This window comes from Ornithodoros turicata, chromosome 2 (assembly GCF_037126465.1).
Source record: "Ornithodoros turicata isolate Travis chromosome 2, ASM3712646v1, whole genome shotgun sequence".
Lineage (NCBI taxonomy): Eukaryota > Metazoa > Arthropoda > Arachnida > Ixodida > Argasidae > Ornithodoros > Ornithodoros turicata.
Genome location: NC_088202.1, coordinates 99169773 through 99197472, shown reverse-complemented (window position 1 = coordinate 99197472; position 27700 = coordinate 99169773). Strand labels below are relative to the sequence as shown.

The 27700-nt window shown below is 47.0% G+C and overlaps 1 protein-coding gene across 4 annotated transcripts in view; it reads left to right on the top strand.

Annotated features, from left to right (window-relative positions):
- LOC135383883 (normal mucosa of esophagus-specific gene 1 protein-like) overlaps nucleotides 1-27207 on the top strand; it is a 47663-nt gene extending 20456 nt beyond the window's left edge. The window contains exons 1-6 of one of the 4 annotated variants that reach the window (XM_064613178.1): nucleotides 16853-16870; nucleotides 16951-17039; nucleotides 20069-20137; nucleotides 20344-20429; nucleotides 24296-24356; nucleotides 27007-27207. In XM_064613178.1, the coding sequence (XP_064469248.1) occupies nucleotides 20078-20137; nucleotides 20344-20429; nucleotides 24296-24356; nucleotides 27007-27093 (294 nt within the window). In that variant the 5' untranslated portion in view covers nucleotides 16853-16870; nucleotides 16951-17039; nucleotides 20069-20077 and the 3' untranslated portion in view covers nucleotides 27094-27207. Of the gene's footprint in view, nucleotides 1-16852; nucleotides 16871-16898; nucleotides 17040-19522; nucleotides 19697-20068; nucleotides 20138-20343; nucleotides 20430-24295; nucleotides 24357-27006 lie in introns of those variants that run through there. The other 3 variants (XM_064613176.1, XM_064613177.1, XM_064613179.1) reach the window with 3 other exon arrangements.
- The last annotated feature ends 493 nt before the right edge of the window (nucleotides 27208-27700 follow it).

Sequence of the window (27700 nt, the reverse complement as noted above, 5' to 3'; positions counted from 1 at the left end):
TGCATTTTTTTCCCCATTTTCTTCTTCTTCATTTTTCTTTTTTTTTTTCTTTTTGCGAAGCCTGGAGATCATTTTCTGTTAGAGAACTCGAGAGGCATAATGTGTCGCGTATTAATTGGTACAAGTATTCCTTCATTACGTCCGGTACACTGTGGCTCCTGGCGTCAGCAGCGATGTCGTACCAGTTGTTTCAGGGGGCACAGGACACCTACAGCTTTCGCAGGCTTCCTCTTGAAGTCATCTGGTGCACTTTTTTAGAAATGTGCCAGTTGATCAGGCTGCACCTATCCGTCAATGGGTTTAGAATGTACATTGTACCTATTTGAGACATACTTGTCTGAAGTTTGGGTTTCTGGCTTTCACAGCATTTTGCAGCCTCTGTGAAGAGTCGTTGCAAGTAGTAAGCAGCAGGCAGGTCGGGAAAAATCTGCTGTGCCTGTTTATTACTCACTACCTGCAGCATGCCGCAGAAAGCAGCGAAACCATGAAACCCAAATGACAGACAGTATGTCGCCAGCAGTACATGTCCAGCTCAATATGACTTTTTTTCAGAGCATTCAAGAAAACCTGTGAAGCGAAAAAGCCGCTGCTCCTTGCTCGCTCTTTCGCTGCTCCGTGAGGGCACATTAAGCTTTGGCACACTTTGATATACTGGCATCAGGAGTTTTAAAGCAGTGTTGCCCAGCAGGAGTTTACATCATTCTTGTTGAATGTTTCTTTTAAGACCCCAGAACTAAGGGAGACCGAGCTTTGTTATGCAATGCACAAAGCAGGTGCTTTGTATTCTGGCAAGCAAGAGATTCATGCCATATATAGCTTCGGTGGTAATAACGGTTCTAGTATTGATATGTGGTGTTTGTCTGGTTTGCCCTCATTAGCAGTACAAAGGATTGTAACTGCGGTAGCAATTTGACCTCAATCACTATGAAATAAAGAACCTGTATACTTAACCTACGTCTGGACTTTTCTTTTCAGGTGCATTTCCCAAATGCTGCAGTGGCTGTGCATTTGGTGCTCGTGGAAATTTCTTGTGTCCACAGTAATTAGCAGAAAGGCACTCCCCTGAATTATGTATGAGTAACTCAACTCCTCATTTATTGGACTGCGTACATGTGCATAGATTCACAGTTTCTGGCAGCTGGCATTTGTGAGAACTATAGCATCTATCTCTCGAGTAGCACATGTATTACTTGACAGATAAACAACACCTTTTTGAAGGGTGTAATATTACCATGGGTGTTAAATTACACCCTAAAGGGAGTGAGTTATAGCACTTTTGGATTACACCCTAAAGGGTGTTTTTGAAGTAGCAAATTACACCCTTTTTTGAGGTTGTAGCCGGTGGAAAAGGGTGTGATATTACACCCTAAAGGGAGTGAGTTATCGCACTTTGGGATTACACCCTTATTACACCCAAAAGGGTGTAAAAAAATTAAGAGTGCACGACGACGACTATGACGACAACAAAACAACAGCAACAAAACGAAGACGACGACAAAACAACTGCAACAGCAAAACAACGATGACGACGAAGGGTGAAACGCAAAACACGCAAGAAAATGCCGCGTCCCTCTTTCTTTCTTTTTTTTGTTTCCAAACACACAGCAGTTTCTATAGCTGTGCAAGTAGCTCAGTCTTTCGCGCTGGCCCTCAGCTTTTACCTTTGCCCTCGTGCACGCAGAACTGTCTCATCGGATTGCTCTCAAATAAGTTACCACAGCAACGGCACGTGAGCAACGTGCCGTTGTTGTGGTACCGTCCACCGTTATACCGTTGTGGGATACGTTGCTTCTTCACGAGCTTCACAGCTGTCTGGGGTTTTTCCTGGGTTTTCCTCAGAAGGCTGTGAGACATATGTCGGCACAGTTCCCTTAGAAGTCGGACCAGGACGCACATTCCCGCAGAGCGATAGTCGTGACGTTGCCCACCTCTGTGATACCGACAACGGTGAACTCTTTCATTAGCGCCACCACCACCACCGTGACCACTACCACCACCACGTTGCTTCATCTTTTTCACGATAGTTTCCCCCTCTGCTGGTATTCAGGGAACCCACACCATACGTCTGCGGAATGCTCCCTATTGCTGCTTTCTGAGCGGACAGACGCTCTGTCACGTGCTTTCTCCAACCTTTTCTTTCTCTCATACGCAGAGACGTACTGTCGTAGCGTATTGCCCCAGCTATCGAGATCAGATTTCAAGCTAACCTTTTGGGATGCGTTTTCTGGTGCAGCAACTTGCAGTGCATGAGCATATGTCACGTCTTCTCCATCGTTACACACGCTAAACGGTTCGCGGGGGCAGCTTCTCAACTTTATGGAGAAACTGTCGATCATGTGGGACGTTCAAGGGAAAGCGGTGCAAAGCTGTCTGATTAGGACGCGGCCGGGCGGGACACGGAATTCCAGCTCTGGGTTGGCTTGTAGCCATTGCCATCAAGACATATTCTCTGTGTTGGTGGCAACACCACCCACAGACTTGGCACTAATAAATCACTTCCATTCCAACGGAATTCATAGCTCATTAGTTGTCGTTTTCGAAAGCGGTAAACGTGCTCAGCATCAGCTTGCTTTTGGGGGGGGGGGGGGGGGGGCGGGTTGGACATAGAACTTCATCACATGTCGGCAAGAGCAAGATTGAAGGAAATCACGTGAACTGCTTGTGACCTATGGCCCTCTATAGGAACGGAGTGCATGGTGAAAACTCTTGAACTCCTCCTTCTTGATTAGCTGCCTCCCCCACGACGTGTGCCGTACTGCAGTTTTTCTTGTCAGCCGGCAGTGTGTTTGAAAATACGGGGTCCAGAAAACGCGAGGGGCGATACCAGCAGAAAATAGTAAGCGAGTGTGTAAGAAAAAACACGTACTGCTCAGGAACGACTGAGTTGTTCACGAAACCTTCCAGCCATTCAGTTGAATTCACAGGTGCAGCTATATACTAATAAGAGCTACAATCGCACACGAAAATCTTTCTCGAAAGTTTACGACTAATTTTCCAAAACTTTAGCGGTCTGCACAGCTGTGCTCCATTTACAACGTGGTGCAATAGCCTACGAGCGAAGACAAAGAAACACTGCCGGCCCGCGTGGTCTCGTGCCTGACTGACGCTACTACAACCCCTCCGAGGAAAGAGCCTGGGATTAAGGATGTTGCCGCGCTTCGCCCTGTTTGGAACTTTGATCTTCCTCGCCATGATCGTGGGAAGCACTTCACAACTTAGCAATTGCGGCGATTCGTGTGGCGGCGTTGCAGGTTATCCTTGCAGGTTACCGTGCAAATGCCTCTACTACCCTACCAGCACACACGGAGTCTGCGTTAAACCTGAGGAAACTTCTGAAGCGACACCTCTTTACGAATAGTGTGGTGGGATGTTGCCTTCTGGAGACAGTTGTGAATAGGAAGTTCTAACGAGTTATGTATCTTATGCTACTAGATCGAAGTGTATTCATTAAACTAATGGACAAAGCAAAAACATAATTATTCCAATTATTATTATTATAGTGCGGTGAGTACGTTTTACCGCAAAATAATGTGCGCGGTACCAATTGTTGTTGTATCCTTTTGTGAAGTTACGTGGAAGGCTGAGATGAGATATGAATTATACAAGACTTCAACTTCAATTTATAGTACTGCGGTTTCGAGCACGTTACCAAACTCAATCTATACGGGAGAAATGCTCTTTCAACTCCTCCGCTTTGTCATAATAACTGTCGGTAACATCTGATACTTGTCGGCATTTATTGGTAAGGTAAGCATGAGGTCGGTATTGCAGAAGACACCTACCGAAATCATCGGGTTCCTTTAGTGGCTTGTGGAAGGATCACTGTCGCGACGCTATTGATTTATGGCCATGCGTGCCTGTTGCTCGTATTGGAAGTTGGCAGTGTAGGGGCCACGCACCATTCAATCCGCCTTTTCAGAAAGAGGTGGCGCCACCGCTGGGCTAACTGACGAAGTTGTTACTGGTTGTCAATCATGGCGTCAACTAAAGCCAGGTGCGCGTGCTGTCTCCGCTGGTCATAAAGGGTTGTATTGTTGACTGATTCGATGAGTCGTATGCCAACTCTAGGATATGGGACAGTGTATTGTCATCAAGTAAGGAACGTGTGTATGAAGGCGGGCCCTTATACACGTAATGCAACTCTTGCCTGCATACTGGAGAACAACTCCACCCGAAGGTGGATTGCTGTGCGTACCTGCTTCGGAGGCTAGTACAATCCTATAGCCCGGCGGCTAGAACATATAATCACCTAGAGAACTCACCTTGAATATGGCGGAAAAGACCTGTGGATGACAGCCACCGACGAGAACACTCCAGGGTACCATAAAGGCTCTGCTCACGTCCAAGATGCGCACGAAGACTAGCACGAATGGCTTGATGGCACCCTGCGCTTCCGGAGTCTGGGACACCGAACGCTAAGCGGCACCGATTAATTCACACTTGGAGGTTAATTTCCGTCACTAGCAAAGCGAACTGCTTCTGTTCGTTAGGTGCTACGGATAGAGGGTCTAGGAACCTCACAGTGGTCCAGTCAATGGAAGGCAGGCCATACAGTTCCCGTAGTCGGCACCAAATATGTAGTGGGGTATGCCATCGCAAAAAGGCATGCTCCGCCGATTCGGAAGCTCCGCATGTCGGGCAGCAGCAAGAGCGGCTGATGTTAAAGCGTGACAAGCGCGAGCGCACTGAAAGCACACCGTTATCCAACTTCCACTGGAGACTGGCTCGCCGAGCATCCAATGAACCGGCTGTGATCCTCCGCCAGCCACACACAGAAAAACGACTCGCCCCATGGGAGCCCTGCAAATTTCACGAAGTGCCGTACAGAAGTATTTTACGTCCCAAAGCGAAATGGGGGGGGGGGGGAGGGGTCCGCGTCAGGGAACGCACTACGTCAGGTCCCCCAAGGTCGCCATTTTCCCATGTATTTGTTCCTATCCCGATGCGTGCAATGCCGGAGGCCGCCCTTAGATACCCCATTGTTACCAGACGCTGGCTTGCGTTGGATTGTAGCGCGCTAAAGATCCAGTTCAAGCACAATCCAAGCCAGGCCAAGTCACCGAAGGAGAAATGGACGACTGTGCCTGCGGCGCCTGGTACGACAGGTACGCTATGTGATGCACGCAGCCGTGCACTAGATCCTTCCGATCGCTCAACACGTTTAAAAACGGGACCAAAAAGTGAAACACGACACAGAAAGTTGTTATACGCGTTTTATTTGGACATATAAAGACTAGATTCATTCACAGAAACAACAAAAACATTTTGCCGCTAAACTTAGCGCGCTGAAGTGATCCGGAACGGCAACAGTGGGGTATCTTGTGGCGGCCTTCTTCGTTGCACGCTTTTCCGAGGTGAGTTTGGGGGACCTGCACTACGTATACGACGTACTGCGTTTATGCTGTCCAAAAGATGCGGGGGAGGTACCTCTGCTCGCGGTCTGGCCTTTACGGCGCCCGAAAAGAACCTAACGGAGTGTCATAAAAAATAATTTTCTAGGGCACACGCGGGATGCTCCTGCGAGTGCAAGGCTGTAAAGGTTGTACGCAAGTGTAGTGCGATGCATTTCACTGCGACAGAAGAAACACCGAGCCCGCCCGCGTCATGTTCTTCCTGAACTTGGGACCTCGACACCCACTCAACCGACCCGGCCTACAAGAAACGAAATGCTAGACGCGTTACATCTGAAAGAGTAATCAAATCTGGCGCACACACAACACTCAAAAACCACATGCGGCTGAAATACCATGAAGCAACCAACCGGGCACGAAACGTAATCGGCAAGTCAACAGCCTTAAAATGATGTAGTACTATAGAGCAGCGTCGAAATACCCGAATCCAGTTGTCTTTGGCCACACCTCTCGCGTTAAAGATGACGCCAATAATTTTGAGCTCCGACTTCACTGGTACCCCGAAGTGGGCATCATTTGAAGGTTGGGCATTCAGATACAGGGCAGCGCTCTTTGATGTGTTGAGCTTGGCCCCTGGCACATTACCGTGAACCTCAAAGGCCGCCAAAACAGTATCCCTTCGCTGTGCCGATGAGAGCCAAAAAGCTCGAAACGGCCGTCTCCCTTCAGATCGGCGTTCTAATGATCGCCGTGGAGGGAGACAATGTAGTGCATGCCTGCTCTTCGTCTTTAGGGCGAGGGCAGTACTATTTTTCAACCGTGATGTGGGCAAGTTTACGCTTGTCCCATCCTACAGTTGGCAATACAAAACAGTATAGGCAGCTCTCCCGGCGTAAAAGTACTGAAATGTCGTCGGCATAGCCGAAGACAACAGAGGGACAAGCGCCCGGTAACCTAAGAGAAGCAGAAAGTGACGACAATGACACGACGAGAGGATTAATCGCAAATGCGTAAAGTGCAGGGGAAAGAGGACACCCTTGTCTAACACCGCACGAGATGTCAAATGGGTCCGATAAGCCGCCAGCAACGGAAAAACGGCTTCTTGTACCCCTATACAACACCTGGATGCTGCGCACCCAAGTTTCATCAAACTCATAAGCCCGAAGCATCGCAAACAGGTATCCGTGCCGCACACGATCGATGGTCTTCGACTAGTCGAAGGACGCTATAACAGCAGGAATACCTCCCAAATTGGCTCAATAGATCGTATCACGCAGAGCCAACCTGTGCAGGTTGGCCGACCTGCCGGGGACAGAACAAGCCTGCGATGGGTGCAACACCTTGTCAAGCAGGTGAGTCACCTGTGAACGAAGTTTTAGGAAGGACCTTGAAGTTACATGGGAACTAGGTGAAGGGCTGATATACGCGTCCCGGTCCTGCTTACGCAACGGATCCTTACATAGCAGGCATTCCATAGCAAGCTTACATTGGAAGTGTCGCTCTTTTTTTTTTTTTTTTTTTTTAATGTTCAGCCAACCTGTGTTGCACTGTTTCAAGTCCCTGTAAAACCTCAAGTTAAAATCCTAGGAGTAGTTTTTGACAGTGCAGGGGCCTCAGCTGTGAACTGGCCTCGAGTATTCAGCCGCTGTAGTGCTGTGCTGTGGGACCTTAAGTTTGTTGATCTGTGGATTACTTTTCAGGCCCGTCTGTTAGCAGCATGGTATTACAGTCGCTTGTGGTTTTTAGCGGTTGGGTTGTTTCTTCCACACCAGCGGGAAATACAAGGTGCTATCACACGACACGCGTTCCGCTTTCTGTGAGGCGAATCCGTTGAATGGGTCTGTAGGTCTCAACTGCACGGGAGCCGTGACCTGGGTGGGTTGGGAGTACCAGCTATGCAAGAAAAGTGCTTGGCGCTTCAATCGCGAATTCTCTTTGAGGCGCTCCGTGCGTCGGAGCACCCGGCCTCCGCGATAGTACAGTATTTTCTAGTACACGCCGCCAGGTGGTTCCTAGAGAGTCCCGACGAGCTTCGTCCCAGGGCGGAAATACTCCCTGCTTATTGTGCTGCTGTTGTGTGCCGCTTGCGCCTCCAATGCCCAGGTGAAGACATTTCCTTGTGGAGCGTCTGCGATTTCTACGCCGCCTTCAGGGAAATGCTACCGGGTCCCGCAAGGCCAGCAGCGCCAACGAAATTCGCCTGGCGATGTATCACTGCAGGCTGGCTTGATGCACGTCGCGCTAGTCTCCAGTGGAAGCTGGCCCATGGTGTCCTTCCACTGCGTGAACGTTCGCACCGTTTTCGGATATGTCGCACGGACAGTTGTCCGTCTTGTGGCATGTCTGAGACTGCAGAACTTTGTTTTTTTGCGATGCCGTATTCTGCTTTTACTGTGGAATAGGACGGCGATTGGGCCAGGGTAACGTACCTGGAGTCGTTGCCGGTCGTACCCGCAGGGCGGAAGCAGTTATCATTGCTGATCTCGGAAGTCAACTCCAAAATTTGCATTCGCAGGTGTCGGCTGGCCTTCGGTGGCCCAGATGTTGTGAGCATGGCTATTTTTCAGGCAGTGAGAGCCGTGCTGCGTGCACATATCATCCGTGAGCAGTCATTGTTCGGGTCTGTGGAGTGCTCTCGCCGCTGGCTTACAGCGACTCGGCTCTTTGATCATGATCATGGTGAATGACATATCAAGTTCTAGTAAGCCCACTAGGACTGTACTGCCCCCCGTAGCGACACTTCCGGAGTTTCAGGATGGTATGGCACGTACAAAAAGCAATCTCTCTTTGGAGCGTTGTTATCTGGTATGTAAGATAGAGTATGTGTAAAAGAAAAGGGGCTACCTCCATAGGTAGTTCTCTTGCTTGATGACAATACACACTGCCTACATAGCAGAACGACAACACCCCATTGCATTGTCCTGCAAAGTGCCCCTCTTGAAAGACAAAGATTAAATACCTTAGTGATGGAGCTTCCAAGGATCCTCCAAAAGCGCTTATAAAACTCGACCGGAAGAGCATCTGCGCCGGGACACTTTCCGCCCGGCATTGCGGTGAGAGCGGCTAAAACTTCTTCTTGGGTGAGCGGCCCTGGGTCATTGTGCTCTATTTCTTTCACCGGCAGTAGACAGTCTCGGCCGACCACAGGCTAATTTGGAGATGACTCAGTATAAAGGGTCGGACAGTGATCGCGCATTGCGCGTCGAATGTCATCTGCGTCAGTGAGAAGGGAGCCGTCCTCTGACCTACGCTCAGCTATACTCGAGCCCGGATTTCCTGACATGTAGCGCCGCAACAGTAAGCGGGAACAGTATGCCTCACGGCACCAACGTTCGACGTTCTGTTTGATGAAGAATTTGCGCCATGCGTGCATCCTTAGAGACGCGAAGTGTCTTGATACGTCCGCAAGCTCACTGGCAGTATCAGAGCCACGTGAGTCAGGGTACCGCAGTCCGCAGCACAGCTAGTACCTGCCTGAGTGCGTCTCTACACTGCCGTTGCTCACGCGCACGCTCTGTACCCCAAAACCGTAAGCGGGCAGTAGCCATTTGCTTCAAGGTCTCCCAGTCGTCTCGCCCCAAATTCCCGTTGGAACATTGTTCGCGCAGCCAATTGTCTAAATCGCTTTTTATTTCTGGGTCATCTAGTAAGGAAACGTTGAGACGCCAAAAACAGCATCCGGCGCGAAAATTTGCAATGTCAGATAGGGACAACAGGACTCATTGGTGGTCCGTAATGTCACCAGCAGGACAAACATGAAGCTGGCTAGGCCCGGTGACACATAAAACCTGTCTACTCGGCTGCGCTGACCACGGGAATTTCTCCAAGTAACTAGTACACGCTGCCATTGACGTGTGTCCAGACGTCGATAAAGCTGGTTGCTTGTCTTCCATGCTGGCTGTCGTACAATTGGACACAGCCTGAAGTTCATGGTGCGTCCGGGATGCAACATTGTACCTGGAGGGTACTCATCTGTTATCACAGGCTCTTTTCACGGGAACAAGGTTACTACCGGTGTTCTGTGCCCGAGAAGCGCGTAAACATTGGACTTCTTCTGCTGTGGGTTCAGTCGTTTGCACGGAAACCGAATAATTCAAACATATCCCCCTTGCTGTACTTTGCTTTGCAACTGCTGAACGAACATGCTACTACTATCTTTATCAAAAAGTCTTCTACTCCATAAGTTCACGAAATGTTGGCTCTCACCGCAAAAATATGCAACCCGATACCATGTGGATACGAATGGCAGACGACGAGTCACAACCAAACAGTTTCGCGGAAGTCCCGATAGAATACGTCACTGTCTTGCGTATGCTCCGTTAACATTCTGAGAAATGGCGGATTGGCAAGACAGCACGGCACACCGCAGTAATGCCTTGCGCACCATAGAAGCAATATCATATAAATATATATATATATATGTTTATAAGTCCCAAACGTTGCCACACCAGCATTGGACAGCTGTTTCGGCCTTATTGGGCCTTCATCAGCAATGCGTAGGTGGGCGACGTTTGAGCGAGTGGCGGCGGAAGGTCACGTGGAACGTGATGTCCTCCCGTCAGGGTGAGAGGGAGGACATCACATTCCACGTGACCTACCGCCGCCACTCGCTGAAACGTCGCCCACCTACGCATTGCTGATGAAGGCCCAATAAGGCCGAAACAGCTGTCCAATGCTGGTGTGGCAACGTTTGGGACTTATAAACATATGTTCAACGTGCAGCCAAAGAGCCTAGGCTTTTTTTTCACTATATATACGTATATATGTGCAGCTACAGAGCTTCGGCTATTTTTTTTACTTTTTATATGTACTTGCTGGCTTGCACTGCGGCCTCCACAGGTGGCGTCGTCACCGTGGAACATTGACGTCTCGCCGAGACGCACTGTTGTGCCGACCCAAGATCGTGTCACTTCCCTACGCCAGGCTGACGAGGTCCAAGTAGAGCGAAACAGCTGTCCTTGGCCGGGAGTGCACGATCACATTGTAAACATATGCTCAACGTGCAGCTACAGAGCTTCGGCTATTTTTTTGTTTTTTATACGTACTTGCTGGCTTGCACTGCGGCCTCCACAGGTGGCGTCGTCACCGTGGAACATTGACGTCTCGCCGAGACGCACTGTTGTGCCGACCCAAGATCGTGTCACTTCCCTACGCCAGGCTGACGAGGTCCAAGTAGAGCGAAACAGCTGTCCTTGGCCGGGAGTGCACGATCAAATTGTAAACATATGCTCAACGTGCAGCTACAGAGCTTCGGCTATTTTTTTACTTTTTATATGTACTTGCTGGCTTGCACTGCGGCCTCCACAGGTGGCGTCGTCACCGTGGAACATTGACGTCTCGCCGAGACGCACTTTTGTGCCGACCCAAGATCGTGTCACTTCCCTACGCCAGGCTGACGAGCTCCAAGTAGAGCGAAACAGCTGTCCTTGGCTGGGAGTGCACGATCAAATTGTAAACATATGCTCAACGTGCAGCTACAGAGCTTCGGCTATTTTTTTACTTTTTATATGTACTTGCTGGCTTGCACTGCGGCCTCCACAGGCGTCGTCGTCACCGTGGAACATTGACGTCTCGCCGAGACGCACTGTTGTGCCGACCCAAGATCGTGTCACTTCCCTACGCCAGGCTGACGAGCTCCAAGTAGAGCGAAACAGCTGTCCTTGGCTGGGAGTGCACGATCAAATTGTAAACATATGCTCAACGTGCAGCTACAGAGCTTCGGCTATTTTTTTACTTTTTATATGTACTTGCTGGCTTGCACTGCGGCCTCCACAGGCGTCGTCGTCACCGTGGAACATTGACGTCTCGCCGAGACGCACTGTTGTGCCGACCCAAGATCGTGTCACTTCCCTACGCCAGGCTGACGAGCTCCAAGTTGAGCGAAACAGCTGTCCTTGGCTGGGAGTGCACGATCAAATTGTAAACATATGCTCAACGTGCAGCTACAGAGCTTCGGATATTTTTTTGCTTTTTATATGTACTTGCTGGCTTGCACTGCGGCCTCAACAGGTGGCGTCGTCACCGTGGAACATTGACGTCTCGCCGAGACGCACTGTTGTGCCGACCCAAGATCGTGTCACTTCCCTACGATGAAAGATGAAAGTCACTGAAAAGGTTAGCCAGCTGTAGGGATCGAACCCACATCTTCTCCCCTCTATGTTGTTCCAGCCTCAGAACATCAGTTTATCACTTCCCTACGCCAGGCTGACGAGCTCCAAGTAGAGCGAAACAGCTGTCCTTGGCTGGGAGTGCACGATCAAATTGTAAACATATGCTCAACGTGCAGCTACAGAGCTTCGGCTATTTTTTTGTTTTTTATACGTACTTGCTGGCTTGCACTGCGGCCTCCACAGGTGGCGTCGTCACCGTGGAACATTGACGTCTCGCCGAGACGCACTGTTGTGCCGACCCAAGATCGTGTCACTTCCCTACGCCAGGCTGACGAGGTCCAAGTAGAGCGAAACAGCTGTCCTTGGCTGGGAGTGCACGATCAAATTGTAAACATATGCTCAACGTGCAGCTACAGAGCTTCGGCTATTTTTTTGTTTTTTATACGTACTTGCTGGCTTGCACTGCGGCCTCCACAGGTGGCGTCGTCACCGTGGAACATTGACGTCTCGCCGAGACGCACTGTTGTGCCGACCCAAGATCGTGTCACTTCCCTACGCCAGGCTGACGAGGTCCAAGTAGAGCGAAACAGCTGTCCTTGGCCGGGAGTGCACGATCAAATTGTAAACATATGCTCAACGTGCAGCTACAGAGCTTCGGCTATTTTTTTACTTTTTATATGTACTTGCTGGCTTGCACTGCGGCCTCCACAGGTGGCGTCGTCACCGTGGAACATTGACGTCTCGCCGAGACGCACTGTTGTGCCGACCCAAGATCGTGTCACTTCCCTACGCCAGGCTGACGAGGTCCAAGTAGAGCGAAACAGCTGTCCTTGGCCGGGAGTGCACGATCAAATTGTAAACATATGCTCAACGTGCAGCTACAGAGCTTCGGCTATTTTTTTGTTTTTTATACGTACTTGCTGGCTTGCACTGCGGCCTCCACAGGTGGCGTCGTCACCGTGGAACATTGACGTCTCGCCGAGACGCACTGTTGTGCCGACCCAAGATCGTGTCACTTCCCTACGCCAGGCTGACGAGGTCCAAGTAGAGCGAAACAGCTGTCCTTGGCCGGGAGTGCACGATCAAATTGTAAACATATGCTCAACGTGCAGCTACAGAGCTTCGGCTATTTTTTTACTTTTTATATGTACTTGCTGGCTTGCACTGCGGCCTCCACAGGTGGCGTCGTCACCGTGGAACATTGACGTCTCGCCGAGACGCACTTTTGTGCCGACCCAAGATCGTGTCACTTCCCTACGCCAGGCTGACGAGCTCCAAGTAGAGCGAAACAGCTGTCCTTGGCTGGGAGTGCACGATCAAATTGTTAACATATATATATATATATATATATATATATATATTTATATGTGCATATATTTTATAATAGAACCGCAGTTATGTTTTGGACATAACAGGACATGACCGGAGGAACATAATATATGCGTAGTTTCAGCACTCATGCGAATAAAACAAAGGTAATAATTCGCAGCGGATGCTTGTGGAGAGCGAATGGTCAATGCGAACGGATTTCGTCCACATTGAGGTTCTTAAGTTTTGTGTGCTAACAAGTGAGTTCATGCGCTATACGTTCATTAATCGTACAGTCTCCTCCGTGGAATAACGCCACACGATAAATGATGACGTTGAAAACACACAAAAGCGATAATAGACGATTTGAAAAAAATGCGCGCGCCAGCAAGTGCGCGGCGCAAAGCAGCATAGGAACTTTGAGGGACACTGCTCCGTAGGGGGGGTCGGACTCGCTCGAGGAATCGTTACCACAAGGGAGCTGCCATCCGTTGGTCACGGAAGGCGTTGCCATTCGTTGGCTGCTTCATTCCGCTAAACTTGACGTTCTCGTTTTCCTAAATTAATCACTTGCTATCGAAATTCGGTATACTATGTGCGTATCTCACATATATTTGTTACACAAATAAGCAGTGAATATTTTCCCACTACATCACTTGCTTGTGTGCTATCGTTCGTTCGTTACTTTATTATCACGAAACTCGACAGACCATAGCATCGTCGGTTTTGCCATTTGCGGTTCCCGTTGGCTCGCATACGATTTATTGATTTCGCTCGCAAAGCATACAAACGCCGCTTCAACACGTCATACCCAAGCAGCACAGTGTACTGAAAGTCGAGTGCAATAGGGATAGACGGTATGTGTCTTATCAATGTTCCTTAGTTTCAAGAGTCTGTTCAAGGTCTTCCACCTACCCGTCCACCCCTCTTGCACTCGACTTTCAGTACATTGTGCTGCTTGGGTAGGCGGTAAGCATGTTCACCCGTGCCACTAGAAACCAAAGGTTTGGCGGTGTCGCAGACGATCTCACAGATAAGATATGACTCAAGTTTTATATGACAACTTTTGCCTTGTGATACCGATAGCACTACTCAATTCTGCACGCAGCCAGAAGGGTCATACGTACTCAACGCAATTACAGGGCTTGCCTCGCTTCCTTTCGCTGGAAGCGTCGTTCGTTTCGTCGTTCCCTCCATCGGCCAGTTTCGCCGTTTGTTATCCCAAGTAACGTCACAGGGTTGGTAACAAACGGAGCAGCTCCGCTGAACTTAGGGGGCAGAAATTCGTCCACTAACACTGTCCATGACCAACGGATGGCTGCGCCCGGGCGGTCGCACTCGGGGATAGGAGAATCCCACTGACGGCGCACCAAGCCCGTTCTCTAGAGCCTTCCTATATTAACTGTATGCTGCTCCGTCGTCTTCTTCGGTTATGGTTTACCCCGGCTGACGCTGCTGCTGAGCACACCAGGAATGTTGTTGTTCTTCTTCTACCTCCGCCTCTGGCCGTCTTGTAATGCTCGAAGGCGCTTTAAGTTCCCATGAGCCGCTTGATGAATACGATCGTCGTTATAAAACGGTCGTCGGCGCAGTACCCTTTGCGGTGCTGTTCCAGGGAAGATTTGTTCTTAAAGATTGTGCTTGCTTTCGTAAAAAGTCTAACCGTAACCGTAACAAAATAGTGTTTAGGCTTGGACGGTCTATAATCTTTGTTTTCCAAACCTTACAACGAAACAATTACAACTATGAACATGAAAGAACTGATGTTCTGAGGCTGGAACATCTTTCACAAATCTTCACAAATCTTTCATCGTTAATTACAACTACCTACAACAAAATAATTTCCTTATGTACATCAGTAATCCGAAGGCACTAAGTATTAAATGAGCACTCTTCACATTCTATCACGGAGGTAACACTCTATTTTGGTGAACAGCTCGGTGCCCCGAAGACAACTCTTTTTCTCTTATTCCACGTAGAAAAAGATGGAATAAGCTTTTCATTGCTTTTCACGTCGTCTCACGCAAACGCATGGCTTCATGAACTAGTCACAGGAGTAAAATGCTAAGATAGCATCTATAAAGCAAATATACATAATTATAGAGGTGATCAGCTTAACAGAGGCAAAGACATTGTGAGGGCAACGTTTCTCAATATACAGAAATATAATACCGCGCAAACGTACCATTTCATCCAAATACCTGTCCCATTTATTGGGGCAAAAAGCTGCCCGGATACAATGAGCATGGGCAGAATAGAACTGTCGATCTCATATCTTGGCCCTTTTTGTCTCACATCCGACCAAAAGTTCTTGGCTCCGTTCCAAATATCTCCGAATGCAGGAAAAACGGAAGAGCGCCAACACTTCTAAAAGGAAACATTGATGTTCCTCTGAGAGAACCCTAGCTCCCAAGTTGGAGCGTTAGACAGTAACGTGTATTAGGTTAATGCTAATTAGACAATGCTGCAGAGGAAGGTGCTGCAGTGCTGCAGTGATAGGGATAAACATTGAAACTACTGTGTTTATTAGACAAGCTTTCATACAGTGGACTGCATTTCATCAGTTGAAATACAATTTTCATGTTAGTTTCAATACAGTGTTCAGAAACAGTTTCAATGTTTTATCTATTTATTACGTAAGATAGGTAGAAAAGATCAGCAGGTAGAAATAGATAGGTCAGTGGCGTATCCAGAAAAATATTTCGGGAGGGGTTCTATGGGGACTTTGCATAGGAGAGGAGGATTTACCCCTCGTTTCACTCGCCCAAATGCACTACGAACGGTACGATTTCTTGGGTTGAATCCTCTAAACCCCCCTCCCCCAGCTACGCCACTGGTACGGGAGCATCCGGGACCAACCAGGCGGTGACGGACAAGTTAGGGGAAAGTTCCCGATGAGCCGGCACGTTTTGATACGTACGCATGGACCACCTGGCACGGTACACCCGCTTCGAATGAAGCCCTGTGAGTCACTCCCCTGTGGATCAGTCTAGATTTTCTTTTTTTTTTTTGTAAAATTTTTCGTCTCTAATTTTTCGAATCTTACGGTTGGTCTTGTACCCGTGGCAGTTGATGCGCTACACTAGAGGGGGTATAGCGTGTCGGTTTCTGCATGGCAAGTGGAACGACAAGAGATTCCAGATGTCCCATTACAAAGAAACGGAGCGAAATCGGAGAACATATTCTTCCCTACGTGATATTTGTCCTTGTCCTCCACAGTACATTGCAGGATCAATGAACCAGGTGGACCAGAGGTAGAATTAGCTCCAACAGCATCCTCCATAACAGCTTTGGTCAAGTATAGATGCGGCATGTGTTCAGCTGAGAAGCGGAGATCATAAGCTTATACAAGCTCATAGAAGCAGCGGCCTCTCCGGACGTCGTTTGCGGCAAATAAGACAGGAACAGAAAGAGAGAGAGAAAGGAAATAAATTGATAAAGAACAGTGAAGTACAAGGGGCCATTGTATTTTTTTTACCACACATATTAAAGTAGGAAAGCCGAAACCACCCAGTGTCAATAAAGTCAGCTTGTTAGTTCTGTCTTATTTTTCTATTTCTTTCTCCAAGCAAAGGCAACTATGCAGTGTGTGAGTAGGGACACATTTCAGTGCTCCAGAACATTGTCATAATGGTTTTTCAAGAAGTACGCATTTTCTTGAATTATTTTTCATATTTTACAGTGCCGGATTTGAAAAGGGAGCTTATTTATTCCGCTTGGTGTGTCAAGTAGAGGTTTTCAGTAATGAACTGCACACACACCAGATCCACAATAACTACACCGCGCCTCTTTTTTTGTGCGTATTTTGATTTAATAGTATTTTTGGGATATGTCATGGTAATTATGGTCGTTTCGTTTTTGTGCCACCCTCGAAGATGTGGTCTAAGGTCAATCATCGATGCCGCCCGCGACTCGATTTAAGATTGAAGTCCATGCATGAAGACTAGGGTTAGGGTGCCTGAATACTAGCTCCCTCTATGAACTACTATTTAGGCACCCTAACCAGGGTGTGTCCACGTGGCGGTGCCTGGTGGCTTGTAGCACAAACTGATTGCAATCGAATTTGGAAAAGAGCAGCATGAAACACACATTCAGTGGAAGGTACACCCTACATACAAGACCATCAAGCGCCTATTTTCAGGATCGTGAAGACTAACGTGACAACATATTGGTCATTGCAGAGAGACCGACAAAGACGAGGATTTTCGACGAGAACGAGGTGCACCGTGCGATTGTAAGGATTCCAAAGTGAACACGGTTCAGGCAATTCGTAAGTCCCCCATTTTTTCACATATGTTTTATAAATATTTCCAGCTTATGTGATGGATGCGCTTACATATTCCTATGGGAAGACTGCTCCACCCGGCGTTGTCTATCTGAAGGAGAAGGGCTCATATGTTCATCATTTCGAGTGTAGTTCCGTATATGGAAAACTGTGTTATAAAATTAGTGAAAGCGCGTTTAAAGGGAATTATTCCATATAAGTGAAAGTTGGTCACATACCGAATATCGAAATATTAGAAATACGAAATTATAATTGTGTGGTCTAAACAATTTTGGGTGTAGTTCCGTATCGGGACCACTCGTTTTTAAAAATTAGGGAAAGCGTTAGGAAGGTAAATATTGCATAGAAGTGGAAGAACGTCATATACTGAATCTAAATATGTAAGAACTATAACATTCTGTGGACTAGAAGTTTTTTATATGCATATCAACCCCCATCTTATTCACTTTTAGCGCAGGAGAAACACGGGAATGCTAAGCCTAACGGACTCGAATCTTGCAAGAGGTACGGTTGTTGAATTGGGCTAAATCACCTCACTTTAGTGAGGTTAGTCTAGGTTAGGTTCTACAGATTGGGGGGTAGGGTCTGGGGGTGCCCTCCTCCCCCCCAGGCACGCACTACGCGGTGCGGGCGTCGAGACTGTGCCTCGGGTTAGATCAGAAGGTCCTCAGTAAAGATGGCGGATCGCCTTCAAGAAACGGGCGGTAAAATTTAATTTTTATACCTTTCACGCAATATACGAGGGTCATTCCTGTTTAATTTCGTTACTAGTTAGGTCCTCTTTCACGTAAAAGCATTTGATTTTTGTTTTTATTCTTTTTTCTTTAAAAAAAGCCAGTGGTCCCGATACGGAACTACATCCCAATTTTTAATATGCATTTGTATAACACCATGCAAAGCAGCCGCACAGCCTCGACAAGCGTAACGGATACGGAGGCCGCCATCTTGTGAGAGGTAGAGCTAGCCTGCGCCTTGTCCCTTCTCTGTCCATGCAGCAGAGGAAGCGTTAATAGCCATGGGGGCAATATGATTTTAGCCAAAAGACGAGTGTATGAAACAAAATAATAAATAATAATAAGTAGCCTGCGCTAGGGAATAGGTTTGAGTTAGATCGTCAATGTATGTGGCCGACTGGTGCAGGTGGAAGGAAGTAACCTGCGTTAGAGAATAGTGTTTGGTTAGGTCGTTAATGCATGCGACCGACTGATGCAGGCTGAAGGAAGCAACCTACGCTAGGAAATAGAGTTGGGTTAGGTCGTTGATTCATGCGACCGACTGATGCAGGCTGAAGGAAGCAACCTGCGCTAGGAAATAGGGTTGGGTTAGGTCGTTACTGCACGCGGCCGACTGATGCAGGCGGAAGGAAGTAGCCTGCGGTGGGGAATAGATTTAGGCTAGGAATAGGTTAGGTATAGGTTTAGGTTAGGTAGCGTTAACTCGTTATTGCATACGACCGACAGATGCAGGAGGAAGGAAGTTGCGTGCGGCAGAAATAGGTTTGGGTATGACCTAGTGATGCAGGCGGAAGGAAAATCTTGCCATGAACCTCCACGCATGGCATTTTTGTGGGTTTTCATTCATTTTCCTTTTCTAGAAGCCGTGGGATAGATACTAAAGATTTCAGGCGACACATCAACGTTAATTGTACAATTGAGTATCAGCTTTAAAGTGACTGAGTTAACTCATTAACATCGGCTGAGTTGCCTATTGATTTTAAGCAACACTGAAATCCCACGGAAATCTTTCTTCGCTGCCATACTCTTTCTTCACTGGAGGGACCTTTAGAGAATATTTCGTGTGTCACAACGATAGGCAAATTTTTGTTGTTGGTAGTAGACATGCGGGACAACTCTATCGGCGGGTGCATAAATTGGAGTTTGAAGTTTTCTGGCGCGGATACGAAGATCAAGTTGCGCCGTACGATGTTAGGGTCATAAATTATAAGGTCCTAGAGAACTATTGCATTTTCGTATTCTCCAACAATGCACACGTTTAATGGCGCAGCATATTTCGCAGGTTCAGAAATTTGATATACGGACGATAAACAGGCTGGGATCGAGACGTTCAGGTGTGCGGGATATGGCCAGAAACAATTACAGTCTACCCTCGATTTATGAGCTGTTAACGTTCCTGTAACAATCGTTCACGAATGAAGGGATTCAAAAATCGAGTTTTGGAAGGAGGAAGGGGATGCGTCTTATCCCAGAGGGCGGCGTTGATAAAGCGAAGGAATTCGTAAATCGAGGGTTCAAAAATCGATTGTATGCCTTATGATTGCTTCTGTAAGATAGATCACATCGTTGGGACAAGCTCTCAAATTTGACGTGGGCTTCTCGGGACTGCATAACGGCACTATCGTTTTGTGTGGCGTGTCGACATGTAAACAACAGTGCTGCCTGAGTCACACTGCCCGAGCCGTCCTCAGCAGAAAGACTTGGTTTATCTCCCTGAAACATCTGACTCACTCCTTGATACAGCGGTGTGCAGTCTGAGACGCTTTCATGCTGATGCGGTATTTCATTTCCGCTGGGAATGAGGGATTTCCCGCTTTGTGCCAGGCGGTTGCAACGCGAAAGGTGTTTTCTGAGATAAGCGCATGGGAATCTATATGCACAATTTTGCCCTGAACGCACACTCTTCAGGCAAGTACAGCTTATGCTTACTTTGTCGTCTGCTTGTTGATGTTATATGTCGAACAGTCGCGTTTCACTGAAAGTCAAGATGAGGTTTGCAGCTTTCCGTTTGCTGCGCTGCTCAGGGGGATACGCTTATTATTTAGTTCAAATTGTGTAGGTTCTCCTTCAGATCGACGACTCGCCGTTGATGATATGTGTACCATCTAAGTTTGCATTTCTTCTTATCCTGTGCGTGCTGTCAATTTCGTCTACTTCCTCCAAGTGCTGTTTATATCATTGGTATCTAAGGTACCATCTTGCATTTGCGCAGTCCAATTCTCTACTTTGTGTGAGGTCGGTATAAATTTATACTATATAACACCCACTTTGTGCTCCCAGGCTCTCGGTATGGTTCCTCGGGAGAAAAGTTCCCTCTTCGGAATTCGTTTTCTCAAAAAACATGTTGAGGTAAGATACTTACGAAGATAATAGGATACGAGACAGCTCATGTGCTGTGTCGAGATTGTGTGTACAGGTACATAATCCGCATATAGAATTGAATTAGATCTTTGAAATAGCTAATGTAGGACCATACGCTCATCGTCTGCCATTTCTTTTGACTGAATAATATGATGCTGCGAATTAATCAAAATGTTCCCGTTTCTTCGCCACAGTTGATGCCTTTGATTGTGATCATGTCGATAGCGACAGGAGGGTGTGTGTGCTTCTGCATGTACACATTTATGAAGCCGGAAATCTGGTGAGTGTACACTGATGCAGACTTCCGTTACTATTTCATATTTGGTAAAATCTTCCTGCTTTGAAGTAGACCTGCAATCTTACACAAAGAAACAAGGGAAATCACAGTGGGGTGCAATTATTGGAAGAGCAATGAGGTAATCTGACAGCTCACGCACATTTGTTTTCACCTCCATGAGTGGCCAAATGGCACCAACGCGAGTGACAACTACGTATCAAATATGAGAGCTGGAGGGTTTGGATGTGGATATGGATACCTTCCAAAATCTATGCTTATCAGTGGTATGCCTCCCTTTAAGGCCGGTTTTACACTAGCGTTTTTTTTTTTCTCCCCCGTGTGCATCCTGATGCTGATAAAAATAAGACATAAATGAAGAAGGGGAAGCGACTGTTCTTTGACGTAGGCCAGCCTGAAAGACAGTGCCTTAGAAAGTTTGCGATACACGATGCAGTTTCTGCTGTTTCTGTAGAAGTGTGTGGACTGCCGTTTCGACATTCCGTTAATTCAAGCTATGAATATCAGACCTTCATACCGTGTCATTTTTGCCTGCCGTGGCTGTGACAAAGGATTTACGGCAAGAAATGTTGCAAGCAGTGAAAGCTTTTAATTGCAGTTTTTTATCAACACGGAGGCAAAAATATAATTTGGACATATAAAAATATTGGTCAATACATATAAAAAAATCTTGTTTATAAAATCCATGATATGATTGCTAATGGAGCAGCAGCAATATGTGCTTGAAAAGGAGAGGTAAAAAAATTCCAACGTTGTGAAATCGTTGAGGAGCGGGAGCGACAAAAGTCGCATAAGGAATGGCGTGGTGCCCGAGAAACACTAGCAAAAAACGGGCATGCAATAATTTTTACGGAGAGAGGACATGGGCTCGGACAGTGTAAATAGCAGCCTTGAGCAATGCTGGTCCGTTTTCTCTCCGCTTCAAATTTCGATATTGACACGGAGGAGAAACTCTGTAGTCTGAAAAGGCGAGGAGTTAAAGACGAGTTTGTTCCGCGAAAATCGCTTAGAATCTAGTATGGGGGAAAGTTATCGTCGCGAACACACCACTCGCGAGGATACACGGTAGTGTGGCCTATATGAACATGACTGTAGCGCGTGAAAAGTGAAAAAACACGCACACGTCTCGAACACGTTAAACACACGGATGATCACCGAGAAAAAAAGCGGTCCCCCAACACGGACGCATTTTACGGACGTGAAAGACGTTACGTCAGTGTGAAACCGGCCTAACATGTTCTAGAATGCAATGGAAAATTAAAAAAAAAAGATATTTTACATGTTGCCTACGGCAACGCTTTACCTGCGGAAGGAACAACACGGGCGCTCTAGCGTACGCTGGAACTATTTGAATGCGTTAGCATTAGAAGCCACATTTTGAAGAAAAGCCGGCGTCGTAGCGGAGTAAGTGAGGTGTCCGTGTACAGCGCGGCACGTGACGGAGAAGAGCGAATCAGGCTGCGCTCCGCAAGCTGATTGGCTCTTCTCCGTCACGTGGAAGCGCGGAAGCTCGTCAGCTGGAGCTGGAGCCGTCGTCAGTTGCGCCCAGTGTTGCCAGGTCTACTGAAATTTCAGTAGATCTACTGGACTTCGAGTCGGTCTACTAAAATACTGAAAAAAGAACAAAACGCGCTTAAATCTACTGAATTTCTTGCTAGAACCGTGGTATTACATAGCGAACTTCAATTGACGTTTGCTCACATCGTCTGGTTTGCTCATTCCGCGTACGACCGAGAAAATCATGTCGTTTTGACATAGTGAGGGGTCTACGCGTTATCTGGCATCTGCAAGCAGTCACCTTTGAAAAAGCGAGCGGCTGCCCAAGTAAAACAATTTATAGCAAGACATTGCAGACATATGCATATTCCACAGGACACCCGGTAACATAGCAAACATGACAAGTTCCGACGAGCTTCGGTCGTTAGGAAGTTTAGTTGTAAACCTCCTCTGCTTTGCGCATTCCAGCGCGTGCGTGGAACAGATATTTTCTGAGGTCAACCTCATGAAAACGAAACAGCTTTCGACAGGAACTATTATACCCCTGTCACACGGGCATTTCGATCCTTCTCGAATCCGATCTGCATCGAACTTCCCGAGCACGCTCGAGTTTTGACGCTGCTACACGGCCACTTTCAATGCGTATTGAATGGTTGACCTGTGCAAATGAATAAACGGAACTCATTAATTTCGCGTTTCCTATATAACAGCGATATTAGTGGTACTTTATCGTATACCGATGTAAGCATCATTTGTAGCTTCGCGCGCATGTCCGTCTTAAGTTATGACAGTTCATCGGGGTCGATGATGCAAATGGCGGCCGTCGAGCCGTCTTGAAATTCTCAATCCTGTTATGGGAACTGTCTTGAGTCAGGCAGGATCAAAGTTCGATCCTGCTTGGCAGCGGCCGTGTAGCACCATCCGATCTGCATTGGGTTCAAGCAGGTTCGGTCGAGCAGGATCGAAAATGCCCGTGTGACAGGGGTATTACTGGACTCATGACTGGACTGCTGCACACAGAGCGACTCATAGGCGACAAGAACTGCTGTAACTTCACTGTGACTTAGTAGAAACTGAATGTACATGTATGAGCCAGAGTACGTGATCGAATGACGGTGTGCAAGAACGTCCTTACTTTGTACACCATATACAAATTAAAATGTAGTTATTCTATCTAATATGTCGTGATAGTTCGTGTTTATTTATCATACGGCCCACTAATTAGGTCGCCGTGGAGCGTTTCGCCCTTGTTTTTAGCACATCTATTGAATTCTACTGAATTTTCTGATGCCGACCTCCTAGATTTCCGCCTAAGTGACCTGGCAACACTTATTTCATGACAGTAAGGTGCCTGTCACACTACTGACACAACATTCAACACCTGGCGACCTAGAACCTTTTTGCCCCTCCACCCAATGCTTCTGCTGGGAGATGACAGCTTTGTTCCTTTTGAGAACGTGTATAGGTTTTTTAAAGATACTGGGTCTTTAAAAGATCTGTGATTTTAAATACTAATGTAACAGTCCTGCATTTTAGTCCTGCACATGTACTTTTTAACTAACTACTCTTCAGTGGTATTTGGCGCACTATGGCCTTTGTAGCTGATGCGCCAATAAAACCCGAATCAAATCCAGTCGAGTTGTCGTCTCGTGTCGAGTCGTTGTCTGAGGATGTCGCCGACTACTGTCACATTGACGCGACACCACCGCGACACGACAGCAGGACCATGACAGCAGGATCGTGAGACTCGTTTTGTCAATGCGACTGGAGACTTCATTCGACAGTCTGATGAAACATGTGGTGCGACCCTGTCGTGCGATGCACTTTTAGCACTTTTTACGCACAAGATGCACAACGCACAAGATTTTAAATGGGATATAACTTATATCCCATTTAAAATCTTGTGGTGTCGCACCAGTGTGTCAGGCCCTTAGCACTTCTAGACTGTACAACGAAAGCAGACACGTGTACTGACACCTTGTATGTTTCTTTGTGACACAACGACGAGTGATTGTAGCTGAATTTGAATTAGACGCAAAGGAACAGAGCTTCGTCGGGGGATTCTAAATAGAATTTAGAGCGTTTTGGAACAATAGACGAGCAAACGCCCTGGCTTCTGCTTGGGGTTACAGTTGTTCATTAAAAGCAACCACTGTGGAGGACTAGTAAAGAGAGACTAGTTCTAGGAAAGTGGACGACGGAATGCCCGTATTGGTTGAAAGGATGATGAGTCTCTAGATAATTCTAGAAAGGGCAGTATCGGTATTCAGCGAAAAGCAGAGGTCATCGATGTCAAGAGGGAAACAAGTAATTTCGCAGAAGGTTGTGACCCTACTCTCCTCTTTACTGCGCAGGTTTAACAAGAAGACTGCACTGCCACCCTGGATGACTCAAGACAACCAGAAATACCACAAGGTTTGTACTTTCAAGCAGAAACCTACATTCTCTTGCGGAAATTCTGCAGCGCCCTTCCTCCTGTTCCGACTATAGTACCTAACTTGACACTCTCGCGATGACACTCTTGACACACACTTGGCTAGCGCTCAGATTCATCTCTGGAAAGCCCCATTTTCTAATTCCATCTGTGTCTGTGTTTCCCTACAAGACTACTGATTTGCCTAAAATACGCATAAACTTGGCTCGCAAGGTGTTCCGTTGTTCAGCTTTTTCTACGACCGAATTACACGTTTTTCAAGTTTGGATTGAACTAACTGAGACCTCAACGTCCAACGCGACGAAATGTGGAGGAAAAAATTTACGCTTCAGGAGTTATTTTACAAAAAAAAAGAAAAAGAAGAAAAGAAAATAATATATTCATCATCATCATTCAAATCATCATTGTTCCACATGAAATATAAGGAGGTAGAACTGCACTTTTTCCTACACTGAAACAAGAACCTGTTATGTTGTCAAGTGACCATTATTATTATTTTTCTACTCTATGTCATTTTATTATTTGTCGAGTCGTTCTTCTTGGCGTCCAAGAAAAAAATAGAAACAGTCTCTGCTGGAAATATCGCGACTGCCGCTACGAGGCCCCGCCGTTCGACCTTTCCATATCTTCCTTGGCTGGTTCCGTTGGTGTGGAGTGTGGACCCAAAGCCTTTATCCCCTTCCCCCCTATCCGCCTTCCTTTGTAAAGCTTGGTAGACGAGGACGACCAGCCAAGACAAAAGGAAGGTACGTGTCGCTGGGGATTCTCCACTGACGTCATTTTTCTGGGCTGGTGTAATGTAAAAGAAAACGAAGGGAAAACAGAGGGAAAGGACGCTCTACAATGTATTATTGAAGTTTTTGGGTAATAATAAGCAATTTACTTGCAATGGAAATTTCGAAAAGTATTTTGCACCAACGTCTTGAAAATAAATTCACATATCTAGTAATACTTACTTACCAGAAATATATATCCCAAAATGTCATTTTTGCATGAATAATAGAGGTATTACCGAGGTAAATTGCTTCACAGCGAGTGCAAGAATAAAATACTGTTTCGAGCACTAGATTTACCATATCGGCATTGTAAGCGCTGTGTGCAGGCGATGTTTATCGCCTAATATACAGCCGCTAGTACATCCGCCTCCGAGCCTCCGAGATACCGGCGAGCTTTAATAGCATATAAAGTAAATTTTCCGTGGTAATTTCCCGATTTATTCAATTGGCAGTCAACTAGTGCTCAGACTCAGTGCTGGCAACCTTCGTTTATAATACCATCTGTGTGGGTATTGCCCATATTACCGTCCATGCTATCCGATCACATTTGTACTCCGGCGTATAGTAAGTAGTAAGTATACACTAGTACAACAACACGAAGAGAAACTAAAAATTCCATAATCAGTTCATACAGACGCCAGTGACTTGTGAAAACAATAAATACTGTAAAAGTGGTCAATTTCGCTGTCTTAATAATTCGCGAATTCGTGTGGGAGCACGTTTCGGGAATATTTCGCGGGACATTAATTTCGCGAATTCGTGTAGAAGCGAGATCGTGGCTCATGACACTGCCGGCAGTAAACAACGAGAATTAGCCGCCCTCTACATGCCGGCTGGCTTATAGAGCCTTACCGTGAACTCCTAGTCTGTCCCTATAAATCCTAGAACTCCTGTTCCTATACTAGTAATTTAGTTTGTAGCGGAACCAGGAGTGGAGCATCTTGCTGCACTCAGTCATCCTCATTGAATCCAATAACTGCCACAAAATGCGGCGCGAGAGATTTTTCCGGACCGGTGAGATATCCGGTTACAAAACACCATCGCAACAGTGGTGTCGCCCAAGGGGTTTCGGAAGGCTAAAGCGCGGCTAGGACAGATATGCACGTTTTCTCGGTATCTCTCACTATTTTCCGGATGTCGTCGACAGCGCCTCCAACATGCAGTGCAGGTACAACATTTTTCCTTTTTAAACAACTTTGGTGTTCACTACTTCGAGTTATCTACGTGCTAATGATTCACGTGCTTCGAATTTCGGAGTGTAGTAGCTGAAGTGGCGTTGATTGGTGGAAACATTTGTGCTTGTGTGCTATATCTTCACCTGCTAGACATATTTGCTTCATACGAAAAGTGACACTTACTTCCCTCAGCCTTTCCTTTGCTACATGCACTCGTCTTGAACTCGCATATTACAAACTGGCTATGCATACACGAACAGGGTGACAATACGTCCGTTTAATGCTGCCACGTTTCCCGTTGGCGGCAGAGACAAATAACTTTCGAAATTTAACATCAGACATCAGCCAATGGGAGTGGATTGAAATATAAACTCCACCAGAACCTATCAACTTAGCGGGCCCGTGTTCCTAGAGCAGACGACTACATCACAAACACATGATTACGCCACGCCTGGAGAAAGTTCAAAGCACTAAGGTCGCGGCGCATCACTCATGCCTGCTTGTTTCAGAGCACTTTTGTAAATTTAATAAGGCGAAGTACAGAGTAAATATTGTGCATGGTGGCTTCTGACATATTGGTTGATTGATGAATGAATCAGGATGTCGAGCAATGTTAAATGTCACATCCTTGTTAGGACACTGCCTTATCAAGTAACCCCTCTTCCTGCTGCTTTTTTCAGCTTTTACGGGTCAAGGAGAAATTCGGACCAGATCCAGTGAGGGAGGAGCTCGAGAAAGTGAGGAGGGAGATCGGCGCAGCCAAGTAACTCCTAATCTGTCCTCATGAAGAAGTTGCTGTAAAGGCGAAGCTGTGGCATTAGCTGGCTTGATAACAATCAGTGATTAAATAGAGCTGCCACAGCATGCTCCTGATTTGCTGTCGCACAGTAGAGTACATAATATGTTACACAAGAGAACACAAAATCATATTGAACTTCTGTGCGCAGTAAGGGCATTGGTAAAAAGGAAAATCTGAGCATCCATAGTGGGGGTGACTGCAGCACGTAGACGGGAAATAAGGCCCACGAAAAACGTGCGTATCTTGATTGCGTTCATCTGCTATGGACATCGCTTTAGGTTGTGCGACGCAGTGTAGTGCAGCGATGAGGGTTCTATGAGGGGACTTTACATGGGGAGGAGGATTTCACCCTGGTTTCCATCTCCACAATGCACTGCCAAAGGTACGATTTCGGGGGGGGGGGGGGGGCGGTTTCCTCCTGAAACGCCCTCTCCGGCTACGCCACTGTACTACAGCACTACAGAAGCTTCTCACGGAAAGTGAAACTGATCTTTCTGTAGCTCGGATTCCGCCATAAAGGCGTTTCGGCTTACGCGATCTTTCCTTATGACGGTTGCTGATGTGCAATAGTCCGT